Here is a 16,305-nt window from a genome sequence, read left to right on the forward strand (position 1 = left end):
CCTCGTAGCATTGGTGCGGATATTCCTCATCGGTAAATACATTTCATAAACAGTTTCAGCTTGAACTCATAAATGGTGTGTCCAGTCGGCGCTCTCGAAGTCCGCCTCGGTCAGTGGGTCCGGCTCACTACGATGATTATTCAGGATCTTTCCCTGAAAATGGCTATTCTGGTCCTCCTTCCATTGGCCCCTCACTCAGAGGTACAGGTGGTCCTAGAGATTATTCTAGTCGAAATGGCCGTGATCTTGTCGATCTGAGCGGTGGTTACAACAGAAGACTTTGATCAGACTCGTACTTATTTAGTGACCAAATAGTCGGTCGGCTAAAAGTTATGCTCTATATGTGCTTGCATCGTACCACTATCTTATTTCCTCAAGAATTGTATCAGCGTTTTAGTCGTTGTTGTCCCTTACCTTATTTTTTCCTTACATCCTTTGTACTATCGTACTTCTTGCTACTGCTTGGCTTTCGAATATAAATTTGCTTACTGGTGAATTTATTCAAGACTACAGTGTAGGACTGGCATTTGAGCTGGTTAAAATACTTGCGCATTCCAGGCCCCATTCCCTTGCAATACTCATCCATTTAGCTACATTTCCTATCTGAGATACCTGTATAGATTATATGTATGAATAAATTATAAATATCATTTGGAAACTGCATGCACAATTCAAGAATCTAGGTTGACACGATGAAATCAGGTTTCCTGGCATTTAAGCCAGCACCAAATATAGCAAATTGAGTATCCCACCACTCCGGGGCTCCTTCCTATTAAGGTATATCTCACTCAGATTAGCACTCTTGGTCGACCAAAAGGCTTTTCATCACATTGTGCATGTGTATGTGATACTATAGCACTACTGTATATAGTTTCTGGGGCACGATGCTAAATTACATCCACTGTAAACATTATTTACTCTTGAAGTTGAGCTTTATCCTCGTCTATCGCACAAGAAATCACACATTCCTTTGATTTTTACATTACAATAGCAATACACGTGTATTCTTAACATGCTCGGGCTACGTGTCCGTTGATCACACAAAAAACGCATGTGCTATGGCTGATTGGCTCAAATGCCGGTCCTACACTGTAATTGTACCTGTCTTCTATTTCATTGACATGGCATAGAGTGCTTCCTTGTCAGCACTCTCGTCCACGAGGGCACGGAATAAGCCGTTCTCGTTTGCTAGCAATTCTTGAGGAGGTCCATATTCAGCCTACAATTGCAAGAGGTTAGCGGGTTGGTATAACAATTCGAATCTCGACCTTACGAGTTTCCCATCCTCCAGAACCATCTAGGGAATAGGGAACTGTCAGTTTTATCTGAAAGGCACAAGTACAAAGTACAGACACGCACAATTTTGTCAGCATCAATGATGGTCTGAAGGCGATGAGCAACGATGATCTGTGTAACATCATTCTGCAGCTTATTTCGGAGAGAAGACTGGATTATGGTGTCCGTTCTATAATCTGAAAATAACAGGAAATTGAATATTAGACATGTCTATTATGGTGCATCTCGAGGTGTACCTATGGCTGAAGTGGCTGTGATAAGATGCCAGTAAGCCCGTGAGAGGCCGCATACAGTATTCTAGACATACCTTCGTCAAGAATCAACAACTTACTTCCACGAATCATAGCTCTTGCCAAGGCCAAAATCTGACGTTGTCCCACAGACAAATTGCTGCCTCCACCAGAGATAACACTATCAAGCGATAACTTGCTCTCCTCCGAATCTTCCTGTATGGAGAACAAGCCAGAAGCTCTGAGTGCATCATTCAGGGTGGCATCATCGTATTGCTCAAATGGATCGAGATTTTTTCGAAGTGTGCCACTGAGCAACTCGGGCTGTAATATTGATAAGTTACTCAAAAAAGTAAGTATAGAAATGGAACAACTGACAACTTGTGGAATGATAGTTGCATTTGTTCGAAGAGCATCCAAATTGATTGTGCTTATAGAGATACCATCATAAAATACTTCTCCCTCAATATGTATACCACGAAGGAGTGAGAGAGTTAGCGAGCTCTGCCGAAGGATTTAGCAACCAATGATACACAGAATGTGAATGCATAAACCTTTCCACTTCCAGTGCGACCGACTAGCATTTCATCATTAATAACTGTTAATACGCTAAGGCTGTAGCATAACATTGACGTACCTACACCAATCCGTTCACCGGACTTGATGTGAAAAGACAGGTTATGAAGGACTCTAGGCCCATCCTTCGAATTATTAGGTTTGTAAGAGTAGTGAGTCATAACAGAGAAATACCTGCGAGTAACGAGCAGAAAGGTTCTCCACTCGGAGGTCGCCACTAGCTGGCCAATACGCAGGGGGACGGCCTTGACTACTGGGTTTTGGCTCCTGTTCTATCCCGATGTAACTATCAATGCGCTCAAGGCTAGCCGCGGTGTAGTATAGTCAGATATGCAACATTTACTAAGGTTCCTACTTCACGAACCTATTTGCTATATTTTCCATGAGGTTGTAACTTGGATATAAAAGAATATATATACATAGACGACATACCATTCACTTCGATATCATTCATCATCCTAACCCACCACAGCATCATGGTACTGAAACCAACTATCCAATTTCATTGAGATTATATTGCGGGTGATGAATAAACCACGAACCAGCCATATTTAATGAGAAGCCGATATCAGACGCACTAGCGAGACTATTACCATAAGTCAAATATGCGGCTAAACTGGCCGAAAACATTGCACTGAAGGCATCAATGCGAATGCCCACCCAACTGCATAAGATAGGTTAGCAGTACTATCATACCATGTCGACGGTGTAACCTTACCGGTTCAAATTATAAAACATGCGTGCTACTTTAGTGTAGCGGTCAATTCGTGCGAGTGACTCCGCTTTAAAAGCTTGCTGTGCACCATATGCGCGTATAGAAGCTTGCATGGTTCTGAGGATACCGAATAGGCGGGTAAGGGATATTGGTACTTACTAAGACCAGCAATGGCTGCGCCAAAATGACCAAGGACGGGAGCTTTAGCATTGCTCATCTCTCTTTTGACAGATAACTGAGCTTTCATATAGAACTTCCCACAAATCCAGCCGAGTGCACCAACGAGGATTCCAGGGATTATGAATATTGGCGTCAGAACGGTAACAGCAGTGAATTTGACCATCATTGCTATAGTCACCTCCGTCCACAAAGATACACTTTGGGCAACAGGCCCATCGACTGCAACAATCTCTTAATCCACACGCTCGCGTAGTTGGCAACGAAACAAAACGTACCAGCTTGTATGTCTTGTGTACATCGTGCAATTACGCGAGATGTCGGAGTAGTATCAAGCCACCTATATCCTGTAAGCTTGTTTTGAAGTTTCAGTAAAACGATGAAGAGAGCTCACCGCAAGGTTGTGCCCAGTACCGCCTCGAAGAGCTTCTTGTGGATGACTCTAGACGCTCGCATTGTTCCGTATAATTGCCAGGTGTAAGAAAAAGCGTATAAGGTGGTAGTGGCCAAAAGAATAAGACCATAAACTCCGAGGTAGCTGAAGTCAATAATGATTATCAAACAATAAGTAAGAAATATTAGACAAGCCACTCACTACGGGACATGAACTTCGGATGGTTGATGAGAATCGTACTGGGAAGCCCAGTACCCTAAAAACCAGGGTTGCGCATTTTCACTAAACTGAGTTGAAGTCATGGTGACTAAAAAAACAATCCAAAAGAGCGCTGGGTAATCGCCTCCCATTCCTGCGAGGTATAGTTTGACTACAGGGGTCAAATTTCCGATCCCATAAGCACAATTGTCGACTCACAAGCAGACCGTCCAACGCGACCTTCAGCGATTTCTTCAGCTAATATAAGCTTTCCGTCCTGTTTTCGCTGGACTGCTTCTTCTTCAGTGTCGGAAACCTTTTGTTCCTCCTCATTATCTTTCAAGACCTCTGCAGCGAGCTTATCGTCGTGAGCGACCACGTCGGATATGGAACCTTGACTAAGCACCCTCCCATTCGAACCTATCGATACTACGAAATGGGCCACTTTGTTGGCCATGGTAACATTGTGCGTCTAAATTTGACAATTTTACCCTTACGGAAGCACAGATAGAAATTATCTGACATACCACAAAAATAACTGTTCGACCCTCAATCAGGTCTCCACCCAAACATTTGTCAATGATCCACTTTGAAGTATGCACATCTAAAGCGGCCAACACCTGGGATAAGGTGGATAATCATCATCTATCATGGCATACTACAGACCTATTAGATAGACTCACATCGTCTAATAAGAGAACCTCTGCAAATGAGTATATTGCACGAGCAAGAGTTATCCTTGCCTGTTCATGATATTAGTGAACTAAAAGAGGACGGCAAATCAATGATACCTTCTGACCGCCACTGTGTAGTATGGTATATTTCAATATATATAAATTGTCAGGACTGCGCTTTGCATTTACCTTAACGTGATCCCTTTCTCTCCAACTTCGGTCTGATCTCCAGCTTCAAACAATTCGAAGTCACGTTCGAGCCCACATTGGTACACAACTGGTCAACCAATATGAGAATCCAAAGTATAGAGCGACAGATGAATGCCTTACCTTTGTTATAGCGTTCCTTGTCGTATGACGCTCCAAATAAAATGTTAGCCTGTGGTCGTATTTAGCTGAGTATTCCTAACGACCAACAACGCCTCATTTATACCTGAATTGTCTCGTTCTGGACCCAAGATTCTTGAGCCGCATAGGCAACACCACCCTTGCGAGGTAGACCGAAAAAAGATGCAGGGCCAGATGGAATAAAGTGCATTTCCCCTGGGTAAGTGTAAGTATGAATGCGACGCAGATATGAGAACACAGCAGCACTGTGTGAGCTAACCTAATAAAGCCATAAGCATCGATGTCTTTCCTGAACCTGTGGGCCCGACAATTAAGTTGACGCGCCCACGGTGGAAGAAAAGCTCGTCTTCAATTTTAAGGCTGAAATTTCGTTTCGATGGAGTCAATGAACCATTACGGTTCTCTGACCACGTAAACACAGCATCTTTGAAACCAATCACGTCTAATTCCTCGTCTGCTTGCTTGAACAGCGAGGCCCCATGGTAGTGAGCATGAAAGGAATCCAATAGCTCCGACTATAGCACAAATAAGGCCCAAGGATGGCAAGGCGTATGGTATAAATTCTCACTTACATTGAGTAGGAAATCGTCAACACGGTCCAAAGAGACTTTGGCTGTAGGCAGGGCAGAATTATTGATATATCTTCTCAGAGCCTGGTAGAACTCACCTTGAGTTATTCTCGGGAGCAGTCCGAGAATTAGGTGAAGCTGACGATGAAAAACGTCAAAGACTAGGGGAAAAAATAAGTAGAGCAGCATTAAAAAGAGATAATTTCTTGCATACCGGTTATAGATGAGAACACCACAGCGGCTAAGTGGAATTAGTTAAAGCCATATATACGATACATAATGAACCTCCATACCACTCAGGTTTTGCTTCATCAATAAAGTCTGGCACAAAATCGTCAAATTCAGATAGAGTTTCACCGAACAACGATACATACGTATGACGCGAAAGTTGTTAGCATGACAGCAATAGGAATGATAAAACTGCCAATTTGTCAGCGAAGAAACAACTCTCTGAAAACCAACTTCACTTAGTAATGTTGATGGAAAGCTCCAGGAGCTTGCTCCTCCAAGTCCACAAAAGTTCTTCTTCGCGTGTACGCGTTATCTTTTCATTGGTCTGTTGCTCCCATCCAAATAACTTGATCATGCGAAGCACGTTCATGGCTACGACAAAAGAAAAAGTGAATATAATATTCTGTACAACATTCATTCACACGTACTTTCAGTGACGGTTTGTACCCGGGCATCTGTCTGATACATATAAAATTCACCTGTCTTGCTCCTAGAAAACGAACTGCTCACTTTATGCATTTTCTGTTGTTGAACATGTTGTATTAGGCGTGCCATATAGCCAGGAAGTGGGAATAAAAGTATCATAACACCTAATCCGACGAATGAGCTAAGAAAAGTTCAGTCATCACGAGGCAATCAGCATTCAATCTGGAAAGACAGTACCTCCAGCCAAGGATAGAGTACAGAAGCCAGATACACAAAGACACTCCCAGAGGGATATTGATAACTAAAATCAGGCAGATTAATGTAAACGTCACATGGAACACGTCATTTTTACAGACCAATATAAAGCCAGTCTCGCCCATTAGTTATGTTGTTAAGGTCTGAGGTGACGAGATTGTTAATTTTTCCTACGAGATTATCAGCCTTGGAGGTAGGGTTGTGAGCCTCTTGCCCGTTCTCATTCTGCACATCCTCCGTTTTCTGCTTGCCCTTTTGGCTTGAGGATTCCGCAATCGTTGAGCTTGTCTGCGATGTATCGTCACCATCTACAGACTCCCCCTCATTCGTACTAGATTCTACCGTGTCAGGCGTGAGCACCTCGTTTGCCTCCATAGTTTGCTTTATGTCTGACGGGGTTTCAGCTTTCATGCGAATACGTAGGGCATGTTCGAAAATGAGTTGGGTCAGTATCCCTTCTGTGCGGACGAGGGTTTGTGTCTGTAGGCACAACTTAAGCGAGTGGCACAAAAACTAAGATATGAGTTTACCGAAATATAGAGATACCAATCCATTGCCAAAGAAGTGACCAATGGGCCAAGGAACAATAAACATATCCACACCCACGGCCGAACAACGGCTCCTTCGCCTCCAGATTCCAGGTAGCTTAAAGAGAGTGCTTAATGACTGAACTGTTGGTCCCTATTCCAGAACACCTACCTCAGGAGACGATTAACCGCGATTGGACTTACAAGAGTAGCTATGACCTGTTCACTTGAGCTCGATGATATTCAGATATGCGAATTGAGCCCTACCTCGATGATTACTGTAGACGCCATGATGATGTATTCACCACCTGTTGAATATTCAATTTACTGACGTAATATAAAAATCTTGAAAGCTAACGATATATTCTGACGAAACCAAAGAAAATGTGACCCTTCTTCTTCCTTTGCGAAAAAGGATCAAGGAACTAATGTACTCCATCATGAACAGGTCACTTCATCTTTATCAAACAGGATTGTACGTACCGGGAAACTTTCCTGCACTAAATTCTTGGCACGGTCATAGTCAGCAAGAGGAGGAAGCTGCTCGTGCGACAGGTGAGAAACTTTGGACGCGAGATACACTGTCGAGTCTATCCAGGAGAACAGGATGCGAGATAACCATGAAGCGGTCTGCTCTGGATGAGGCTCATCGGCAGGGTCCTGAGAAATGAGTCAAGCAAAATACACATGCCCATGTCAAAAGGTCTCACTTTAGGATCAAAAGGCACGTATTGTCGAGGTTTGATAATCGGCAACACAATAGTGATGAGGGTAAGAATAGATATTTTAACCCATAAGAGCCATCCTTCGTGAATATCCAGTGGAATATGAGTGAACGTCAATAAAGGCCACAAGTCACGATACGCGAATATTCCAAGCACCACAAGGAGAAGGATGATCAAGTGCCTGGAGACAACCTTGCTGCTTCTAGGTATGAATAAAGATATAAAGCTCAACAATGAGATATACGCCTAAAAAAATCACGCGCATAAGATACCAAGGGGTTGTTATCGTGAAGACACTTACTATGGTTATGCAGAGCGCAAGCTGCGGTGATATGACAGTCTGGATCTTGGTATTACGATGCACACTCCCAGATAGCCCTATTGTCTGCGTAGCCATGCCCTTTTGACCCCCATCCTCTTTATCCATGATAACATTTACCAGAGACAATGCGAACAGTACTGAGCAGCCTATGAACGAAGCTACCTTATATATGAACTCGGTACATCCTCCATGCAAAATCACGAATGCTTTCGGGTTATTCAAAAGACTAGGAGACCCTACTCCATGGGAATGGGGATCATCAAATTGCTGTCCTTGAGAAGCCAAAAGGCGGGTCCGCAGCTTGTAAAAAGGCTTTGAATCCGCTACTGCATGTAGCAGAAGAATGAGTGCAGAGACAGCAGCGACATAGGCAGGGATTGCTTGTAGGTCGAGCAGACCACTAGTGATACAAACATGTTCTAGATAACTCTTCGTGCTGCTTAGATTGAAACCACTTACCTGTCTTTGCTATCTGCCACAACTAGCCTGATATCTGGGTGATATAAAAGTAATTGCGAAGCAGTTTGAAAATAATCCATGAATGGAAGTCGAGACTATCGCAAAACTTGTTGGAGCTGATCAAAGGAGATCCTAAAAGACCTGCGGAGACTGCGTTTCAAAGGTAAGTGTGCAAGGTGTTTGGTTGAACAAGTTAAGCGTCCAGAAATAACATGTAGCACGCGATAAGGTGGCTGGAGAACCTCATGATCCTGTTGCTCCGGAACTTTGCCCAATAGACTCATCACAAATTGATAACAGCGGCGTTTCCAAGTGCGGGAGAACCGTGCGACGAATGATATCGAAAGTAGTAAGTTGCAAGCTTACTGTACTTCAAGGCTATCATATAGTCCCGGGCATTAGAAACAGCGTGCGCAATTTCATGTCGTAAGGAAACAAATGTCAGTCGATGCCCACGCGGTGTTTAATGGCAGACTAAGTTACATATATAATTGTTGCGAAATCTTTAGAGCTGTGATGAATGAAAGAAGGTCCTTGATGCGAGTGAATGTGATCTAGTTGTAGATTCTACTTGCCCTAAGCCAAAGACAGATACCTCACAGAGACCATATCTTCAGAGCACAGTCCCGTCCACCTGATACAAGATATCGATCCATGTACCGTAGGCGCTCGACAGGACTCGTGTGCCCATTTGTTAGGAGCGTTGAATGCTGCATACTTGTACGATTATATATCTGCGTCGAAAAGTCAGGAATCGTCAACGAAACACTACGATTAGTCAGTCCTTACATCAACACCATTTTTGCCAGTTGCAGCGACGACTTTCCGCGTATCAAACTGGAGCGAAGTGATACCGTGGTCATACCTGAGCGTCTCAAACGTTCCGCCAGTTCGGACGTCCCAAATCTGGCACGTGGATTGAGCATAGCTCCAGATAAATTTCCAAAATAACAGGAACTTACCCTTATGGATTTATCAAGACTGCCACTGACAATATGGATTTCGTCAAACTGCAAGCAGGTCACGGGCGAGGTATGTCCAAGCAAAGTCCGATGCGCTTGCCCAGTTCGCACTTGGTGTCACAAGTGCATTAGATCCAACCGTCATGAGTACAAATAAAAACCTTACTATCCCACATCCTCACGGCGCCATCTCCACTTCCACTTACCAACCCGTATCCCCAGAATTGAACACCACCAACAAAGTCCTGGTACATTTCCCAGCTACCATCCGCGTATGGGGGTGTTGGTACTGCAAAGGATCCTGCCGCTGCCGCTGCGCCCGAGAAGAGGTGGTTAGGGAGAGCACTGCCAACAGCGGTGCTTGGAGCATGTGATATCGCCCAGAGAATATCCATTGTCATGATGCATTGACCAGTGGTCAGATCCCACTGTCGGAGAGTCTTATCCGAAGCGCCAGTTACCTTTTGATACGCATAAGCGAAGTTGCACATAGAAAAGATATTAAGTTTGCCTACCAAACACTCGTCTTCGAAGTATAGGGCAGTAACGGCTTTACTGTGTCCTTCGAACAACCTAACACACGGCCCCATGGGCTCTGATATACTTGGCTCGTTGGATCTGATCCCATTTGGCTTTTCAATGATCTCGCCATCGTAACTCCTTGACTCATCCTCTTCTGCAACATCGCTCAAGCTGACCATCTCGCCCTGACCCCAGCCTCCATCTACTCGGCGCAGATCCCACAACCGCACTACGCCATCTGCGCCACCAGTGAGACACACGTGGTCCTCTACTTGAAGGACCTTTACTGGCCCACGATGGCCACGCAAGCGGCCAACCTCAGCTCCAGTCATAAGATCCCAAACACAGGGCTGAGAATCTTCTTGCGCAGCGCTCACAAGCGTGCCGTAGGGCTCTGAAAAATCTAAAGCTGCTATTGGCATGGTGTGATTATCGAGAGTCTATGGACAAATGATATACACAAGTGAAAAAAAAAGCAATGGACAATAATTGTTGCTACTTACCATGAAGGCAACTCCCGGAGGAAGCTCATCATGCTCCGAGGGCAGGAAAACAGGACCTGACAACATGCATAAGCGAAAAACCTTATGAACGCTACATTGAGATCACCTTTGCGTCGACGCGAAGGTGCTGCGTGTGGAGGTACTGCAGCGCTCACGTCGGACTTATTTTGGAGCCTACCCGAAGATTGCTCAAATTCTAGTCGTTCCTTGACCCCTTCCACTATATTTATGACCTTAAGTGGCCGTACCTCGAACTAATGTAGAAAAGCCTACGCACATTCATCATCCAATTCTAGCTCGTCTTCTTGGAGTTTGAGCAGATCCTGTTCAAGCTTTTGTCTGATGGTATCTAAGGCTTTAATTTTGCTAGTGATTTCTGCTATGTCGCTATTGATCAAACTCTGTACGATATTATTTATTTTCAGCGACGGAGACAACGATATCACGCACCCTTCGAACATGTAGATTCTCTTTATCTCGCATGATTTCTTTAGTCTGCCTGGTCAATTCTTCCTTCCCAAGAGTCTTCGAAGCACTGAGACTCTCCCTACCCCGTCTTTTCCCTTTCCTCTTATTCCGCTCATGTGCCTTCGTAACAACGACGACATCTTCCTCACTTGCTACACTGCGTCCTTCATCCTCATCCTCTTCTTCATCCATCAGAAGGCCTCTCGCACTCATCCCAAGCTTCTTCAGACCAATTCTTGGAGTGTCCACATTCCGCATCTGCCTCCTCCGAGTGCGACTTTTCTCCGCACTCGGGATGGTTGCGTTAAAGCCGCGGAGTAAACTCACATTCGATGCAACGCCCTCTGGTTCAGGAACTTCCGCGTCTAAGAGTTCTTCTGTGGCCTCGACTATCTGGAGGTCGCGCGAAGTGATGCGCCGACCGCCCAGCGACATACGCATGGGCGCACGCCCAAGAGTCGCAAAATCCATACGCGGTCTATTAGCACTCGAGCTTTCTATTGCACGTGGTTTGGACGAGACGGTAGCAGCAGCTGTCATCATTCTCGGTGTCATGATAACGGGGGCCACTGTAAACGAGAAGTGTAAATGGCTGCCTGACGAGGAGAAAGGTCTAGTTTTCTTCTTACAATCTGACAGAATTCTGGATGATTCTGATTTCTTATGAGTGAAAGGAGCGAATATTGCTTTTGAGACCAGTTCCATCTTGCTAGGACCAGAAGCGGACGGAAGAAGAGGGTCCAACGTTGCGCGGGTACTTTTTTTCTTGTCCCCAGCGGACTTTCCTTTGGACTTTGATGCCATTTTATGGCATGCCCTCTGCTCTGAGCTTTGTTAGACGCTGGAGAACGCTGGAGCAGAAGAAAGTAGAAAAAAAAAGGGTGTAGAGTGAAAGGTTGGCGTGCTGCCGTCAACTGCAGAAATCGGGCCATGACAGTTTCCCACGGATCCCGCCTAAGCTCAGGCTCAGACCACAGCAACACCCGCTGATTTACATAGTCAATGTGAAGGACTCGGATGTCTACAGAATTAGAATACAAAATGGCTTCTGAAACCCCCAAAACTACGACATATACTAAATACAATGTATCGTGTGGAACAGCATATAAAAGCCAAGTGCTCCATTTTCAAGTTCGTAGATTTCTGGTGAACGTCGTGTACTACCTCTGAAACAACTCTGAATTTCACATTCCCACTCGATAACAGCGTGTAGCTCACCAGTGAAACCGTTATGGCCGTCTCGACCACCGCAGGTCAAAGACCAGGTCAAATCCGTATGGGCGAAGGTCATACTCCCCAGGCTCAATTGGTTTGTCTTCTAGAGAAACATGAAGAGTCGGGGCTGCTGGGGTGGTTGTATCTGAAGGGGCAGGTGAAAGTTCTGAAATAGGCAAGCTGGATTGAACTTGTGCCACCTCGAGTGATTTATTCCTGCCGAAGATAGAGCGTAAGATGAAAAAAGATGGTTTCCCCTGTGGGATGTGTTCCTGTTGTACCCCATTCCCATCAGCCGTTGCATCAATGTTGCCTTGAAGCTCGCGCTCCACTTTAGGGGATCCATCCTCATAATTCACCATTATCGCTCTTTCTACGTCAGCCTTCATGCGTTCCACGCTCGCTCTTTCCCACTTCTCCATATCATATGGCTCAAACATGCTTCCTGAAAAATCACACCAGCACCGGTCCAGGACGCGTATGATTGGCGGTTGCACGTTCTGTACATTGAAGCTAGGCGTCATTGTCGAATTCAGCGCCTCTGAAAAGGTTGTGATGTTTTCGGACCAGGAAACAGAGAGTGGGGTGTCAAGTGGGAAAGACTGCCAGTAACAAGACGAAAGGAAGAGAGCCGCTAGGAGAATGACACAGTAAAAGCTGAGAGCGCGATGCACAATGGTTAAAAAGAATATATTGTCCAGTAAATGCAGACTCACCATGGTTTAGCATGCAAACCAAGTGAGAACAAGAAGAGCAGAAGAAAATATGGGGGAGCTGTTGGTAAGGGTAGCAACAATAACGGCAAAAACCAACGCGTGCACCTAATGTAAAGTGATTAGCAGACATTGTGTTGTCTTGCAAGTAAGACTCACCACATTGTTCTTATTACCGGTGCAGGACCAGGCTATCCCGAGTTCCAAAAACTTCATACGCAATCTGAGATTTGCAGTAGACCTGCCCTAATGATTCTCAGTCATGTGACACCCGGTGGCTGAGATGCAGATACGTCGCGTTCTTGGTCTTTCTGGATTATTCGAAAGGTCTTATAACCTTCTTTCTCTTCCATCACCAACATCAATCATTCAACATAGACGATGTCGGCCCATCCAGAAGTACTTTGGGCACAACGGAGCTCTGACTCTGTAGCAGAAAAGGTATTTTCCACTTATTGTCCTATCTTTCTGCTGAAAATGATCTTAACCGCGTCTATCCCGATCTGCGCTATCTCGCTTTCTGTAGAACATCGTATACTTGACTGTCAACCTCCCTGACATTGTCGAATCATCGTTAGAATATAATCTTACTCCTACAAGTATTTCTTTCAAGGCAAAAGCAGGATCGTAAGTCTCCAACCAGCAACGCCCTGTTGTATTCTCTACTGACATTTCATGCAGTGATGGAAAAGACCACGCTTTCAGTTTTGACTTATTCTCTGAGGTCGTACCTGAGGTATATCTATCCATTCATCCGCTTATTCTACAATCATCGTAAACAATAAACTCCACACTTAGGAATCTAAAAAAACATTCACCCTCCGTTCCTTCGCTGTTGTCTTACGGAAAAAGGAATTAAATTCCGAATTCTGGCCGCGTCTTACAAAGGAGAAAGTGAAAACGCCATTTGTTAAGACCGATTTCAGCAAATGGGTTGACGAGGACGAGCAAGATGGTGCCCCGACAGTCGACGAGGAGGACTTAGGTGGAATGGGTGGTATGCCTGGAATGGGTGGTATGCCAGGAATGGGCGGTATGCCAGGAATGGGCGGTATGCCGGGGATGGGCGGTATGCCAGGGATGGGCGGTATGCCGGGGATGGGTGGCATGGGTGACATGGGCGGTATTGACTTTCAATCGGTTCGTCACTGTCATAATCACAAGTGCTCTTCGTCTTTTTAATAACTCTCTTTTCCCCACGCAGATGATGTCGCAGATGTCAGCTGGGGCAGGAAGTGCAGATGCGATTCAGGATTCCGACTCTGATGGTGATGATGGTCCCCCACCACTCGAAGAAGTTGAGCCCAAAGTATAAACAAAGTCGTAGTAGTGAACACGAACAAATATCTCAATGCTGTACATCCTAAACGAAAAATTCCTTATTGATAAGGAAACGCTCCATAGTTGGAGCTTATGTCATGAACTCGACATCGACGTCCGGATACAAACGATGGGTTTACAACGAAACAAAAACGTGGTTGAACCACCTCAGCTCTGAGAGAGCTTTCCGTCGTAAGTTGTTAAAGCGCAAACACTTCCTGGGGAGACAGCAAATATGCATTGAAACCTTACTTCAATTGACAATCGACCATCAGTGAGACATGAGACATAGTTGTGTACGATAAAACCCGATTAGTTCGGCGTGGTCGTGGTGGGTATTGTAAGAGGTATAAAATATGATATATACACAGTCATTATACGTGCTTACGGGGGCTGAGCTTCAGACGGCAACCATCCAAGGGGAAGAGAGTCGCAATGATTCTGTGAACGACACTCATCAACGTTGATCACGCCGGGGATGAAGATAGAACCACTCACTTGACTTTGTTGCTCTCTGGAGTAATATCATGCTCCCAATCCATCATTACACTCGCGGTTGCCAGTATAAGAGCAATGTTCATGGTGGCGTACTCGATACCAATGCATTTGTGAGGACCACTCCCAAACACGAGATAATTCTTAGGGTTGGTGTTAGCCGAGCTCTGAGGATCAAGCCAGCGTTCCGGCGATAAAGAATCGGGATCGGGGAAGACAGTCGGGTCGTGGAGGGAGTTATAGAACGACGGGATGACCATGCTGTTAGCTGGGACTGTGTAGTCTGCCGAAATGGGGAATGCCTTCGTGGCTTTGTACGGAACCTAACAGCATTGATCAGCAAGGTGTATACGATACTGATGAAGATAGGTAGCGAACCATGGTAACAGGAGGCTTAACCCTCATGCTTTCTTTAACGAAAGCTTTCAGGTAGGGCATCTCATCCAGCATTTCCAAAGTCAACGGTTTGTCCACATCACCAGCTCTCACACGGTATTGCTCCTCCCGGATCTTCGCCAGAATGTCAGGGTGATCCGCCAAATGCTGGAAACCGTAGATCAAACCACTGCTCATGGCATCCTGGGAAGCGAACAAGAACGAAAACACGACCATTGCCATCTCTCGATCGCTGAAATCTTTGCGGCCCTTGTAGCTGGGTGATTGCATCTCCTTCACCCATTCTTCGAGCATACATTCGGGTTCAGCACCCTCAGCAACAGCGATTTTAGCTTGGGAAGCAGCGAGTTCCAACCATTTGAAAGCAGCTTTACGAGCCTGAATGGCCCTATATACCTTAGTACCGGGGATAGCGAGTGGGAAGTTGACAAGCTCCAGGGCCTGAGTGATGTCCCAATATTTCTGATTGATCTCAACGGCGCCTTCCTCGGGAATGTGTTTACCGCAGAAGACCCTCAAAGAGGTGTGCATGTTCAAGTCCCTTGCGGTCATCATGATCGGCTTTGGGGAAGAATCTGTGGCCGCCTCAGAGAGCCACTTGCTGAAGTGCTGGCGCGAAATGGCGTCTTGAACTCCAATGTAAATGCTAATGTTGTTGTTAGGCAACCGGAAAAATTCAGTAGACACGTGAGTGTACTTACCCAAGAGCTTTGCGCGTGAAAAGAGTGTTCAAAATACGACGATACTCAACATGGGTTTTGCCTGTGAGGAATACCCTAATGATAGAAGTTCGGTAAGCAAAATGGTGTTTAATCCATAAACTACATACCAGTTATCAGGCATAAGAATCTGCTTAGCAGAGTAAACGAGGCAAGGCTCAGCATGGTTCGGAGAGTTGAGGATTTTACGCGAGTACTCGTTCGACGAAGCCATAACAACGAAACTACAGATATCGCAGGTTTAGAAATAATTGTATGGCTGAGTATCAATGCCTTACATGTTGAAGACGCTGACAGCACTGAGAGCACCTGAGTTCCACTGTGCCATGTAGCCCTCCATGGTGGGCTTGAGCGAATCAGCATACTTCCCGATGATGGGAATTGTCCAAGAAGAACCAGGCAAGTGTCTCTTCTTGTACCTATACACGGACTGCTCGAGAACGAGGAGAGCACAGATCAATGCCGCTGTGGTATAAAGCCATGTAAACGATTCAGAGGATGCTGAAGTAAGAAAAGAGGGTATGGGTATGTTATGCAATAGTGGATCCGATGTTGAGGAGGGCATTGTGGCCAATACTGAGTGCTGACGATGCGAAGCCATGCTCGTGTTCGACAATGGTGACCTTCGTGAACTGGTCTCTGCCAGATACTTTGTTCGTACAACACCCGCAAAATAAAGTTACAAGATCGCCTTCTGATTGGTTGAGGTGGAAATAAATAAAAATCAGTCCATTGTGACCATGGGAACTACTTCCCTATCCCGTAACCATGGTTTACTCCGTGACTGTGAGAATCTCAAGTCCTGGATTTCCGGACGTCACGTGGGATTACACAATGACATCGTAGCGCCTCATCGTTCGACGTCATAGT

At 45.3% G+C, this 16,305-nt stretch overlaps 5 protein-coding genes across 5 annotated transcripts; 1 reads left to right on the forward strand and 4 right to left on the reverse strand.

Moving 5' to 3' along the window:
* Positions 1-955: 955 nt before the first annotated feature.
* Positions 956-8,274, reverse strand: SERLADRAFT_354415 (uncharacterized protein; the record flags this gene model as incomplete). The annotated part of the gene is made up of 42 exons (XM_007314658.1): positions 956-1,219; positions 1,274-1,297; positions 1,360-1,472; positions 1,533-1,547; positions 1,604-1,850; positions 1,905-2,030; positions 2,081-2,103; positions 2,164-2,227; positions 2,277-2,406; positions 2,528-2,594; positions 2,645-2,766; positions 2,821-2,934; positions 2,973-3,216; positions 3,273-3,334; positions 3,389-3,532; positions 3,590-3,758; positions 3,806-4,058; positions 4,114-4,206; positions 4,270-4,329; positions 4,378-4,390; positions 4,450-4,537; positions 4,591-4,639; positions 4,694-4,803; positions 4,868-5,123; positions 5,181-5,221; positions 5,276-5,338; positions 5,392-5,418; positions 5,471-5,498; positions 5,552-5,597; positions 5,645-5,780; positions 5,837-5,867; positions 5,919-6,015; positions 6,072-6,135; positions 6,191-6,569; positions 6,620-6,734; positions 6,789-6,835; positions 6,884-6,924; positions 6,975-7,041; positions 7,100-7,276; positions 7,327-7,587; positions 7,706-8,063; positions 8,123-8,274. 42 exons carry the CDS (start codon positions 8,200-8,202, stop codon positions 1,109-1,111), a joined length of 4,755 nt encoding a protein of 1,584 aa, XP_007314720.1.
* Positions 8,275-8,524: 250 nt separating this feature from the next.
* Positions 8,525-11,467, reverse strand: SERLADRAFT_445964 (uncharacterized protein; the record flags this gene model as incomplete). Its single annotated transcript, XM_007314659.1, has 10 exons — positions 8,525-8,856; positions 8,912-9,028; positions 9,085-9,194; positions 9,251-9,545; positions 9,600-10,046; positions 10,110-10,165; positions 10,216-10,329; positions 10,387-10,510; positions 10,560-11,146; positions 11,207-11,467. The coding sequence occupies 10 exons, from the start codon at positions 11,379-11,381 to the stop codon at positions 8,719-8,721; spliced, it is 2,163 nt and encodes a 720-aa protein (XP_007314721.1).
* Positions 11,468-11,537: 70 nt separating this feature from the next.
* Positions 11,538-12,725, reverse strand: SERLADRAFT_459023 (uncharacterized protein; the record flags this gene model as incomplete). Its single annotated transcript, XM_007314660.1, has 4 exons — positions 11,538-11,743; positions 11,796-12,449; positions 12,509-12,613; positions 12,665-12,725. 3 exons carry the CDS (start codon positions 12,667-12,669, stop codon positions 11,807-11,809), a joined length of 753 nt encoding a protein of 250 aa, XP_007314722.1.
* Positions 12,726-12,872: 147 nt separating this feature from the next.
* On the forward strand, positions 12,873-13,915 carry SERLADRAFT_380296 (uncharacterized protein; the record flags this gene model as incomplete). The annotated part of the gene is made up of 5 exons (XM_007314661.1): positions 12,873-12,946; positions 13,032-13,132; positions 13,187-13,250; positions 13,310-13,645; positions 13,710-13,915. 5 exons carry the CDS (start codon positions 12,887-12,889, stop codon positions 13,818-13,820), a joined length of 672 nt encoding a protein of 223 aa, XP_007314723.1.
* Positions 13,916-14,034: 119 nt separating this feature from the next.
* On the reverse strand, positions 14,035-16,103 carry SERLADRAFT_459032 (uncharacterized protein; the record flags this gene model as incomplete). Its single annotated transcript, XM_007314662.1, has 6 exons — positions 14,035-14,266; positions 14,324-14,643; positions 14,699-15,362; positions 15,418-15,492; positions 15,546-15,659; positions 15,714-16,103. 6 exons carry the CDS (start codon positions 16,034-16,036, stop codon positions 14,200-14,202), a joined length of 1,563 nt encoding a protein of 520 aa, XP_007314724.1.
* Between the last annotated feature and the right edge of the window lie 202 nt (positions 16,104-16,305).

This window comes from Serpula lacrymans, assembly GCF_000218685.1.
Source record: "Serpula lacrymans var. lacrymans S7.9 unplaced genomic scaffold SERLAscaffold_3, whole genome shotgun sequence".
In the NCBI taxonomy this organism is placed as follows: Eukaryota; Fungi; Basidiomycota; class Agaricomycetes; order Boletales; family Serpulaceae; genus Serpula; species Serpula lacrymans.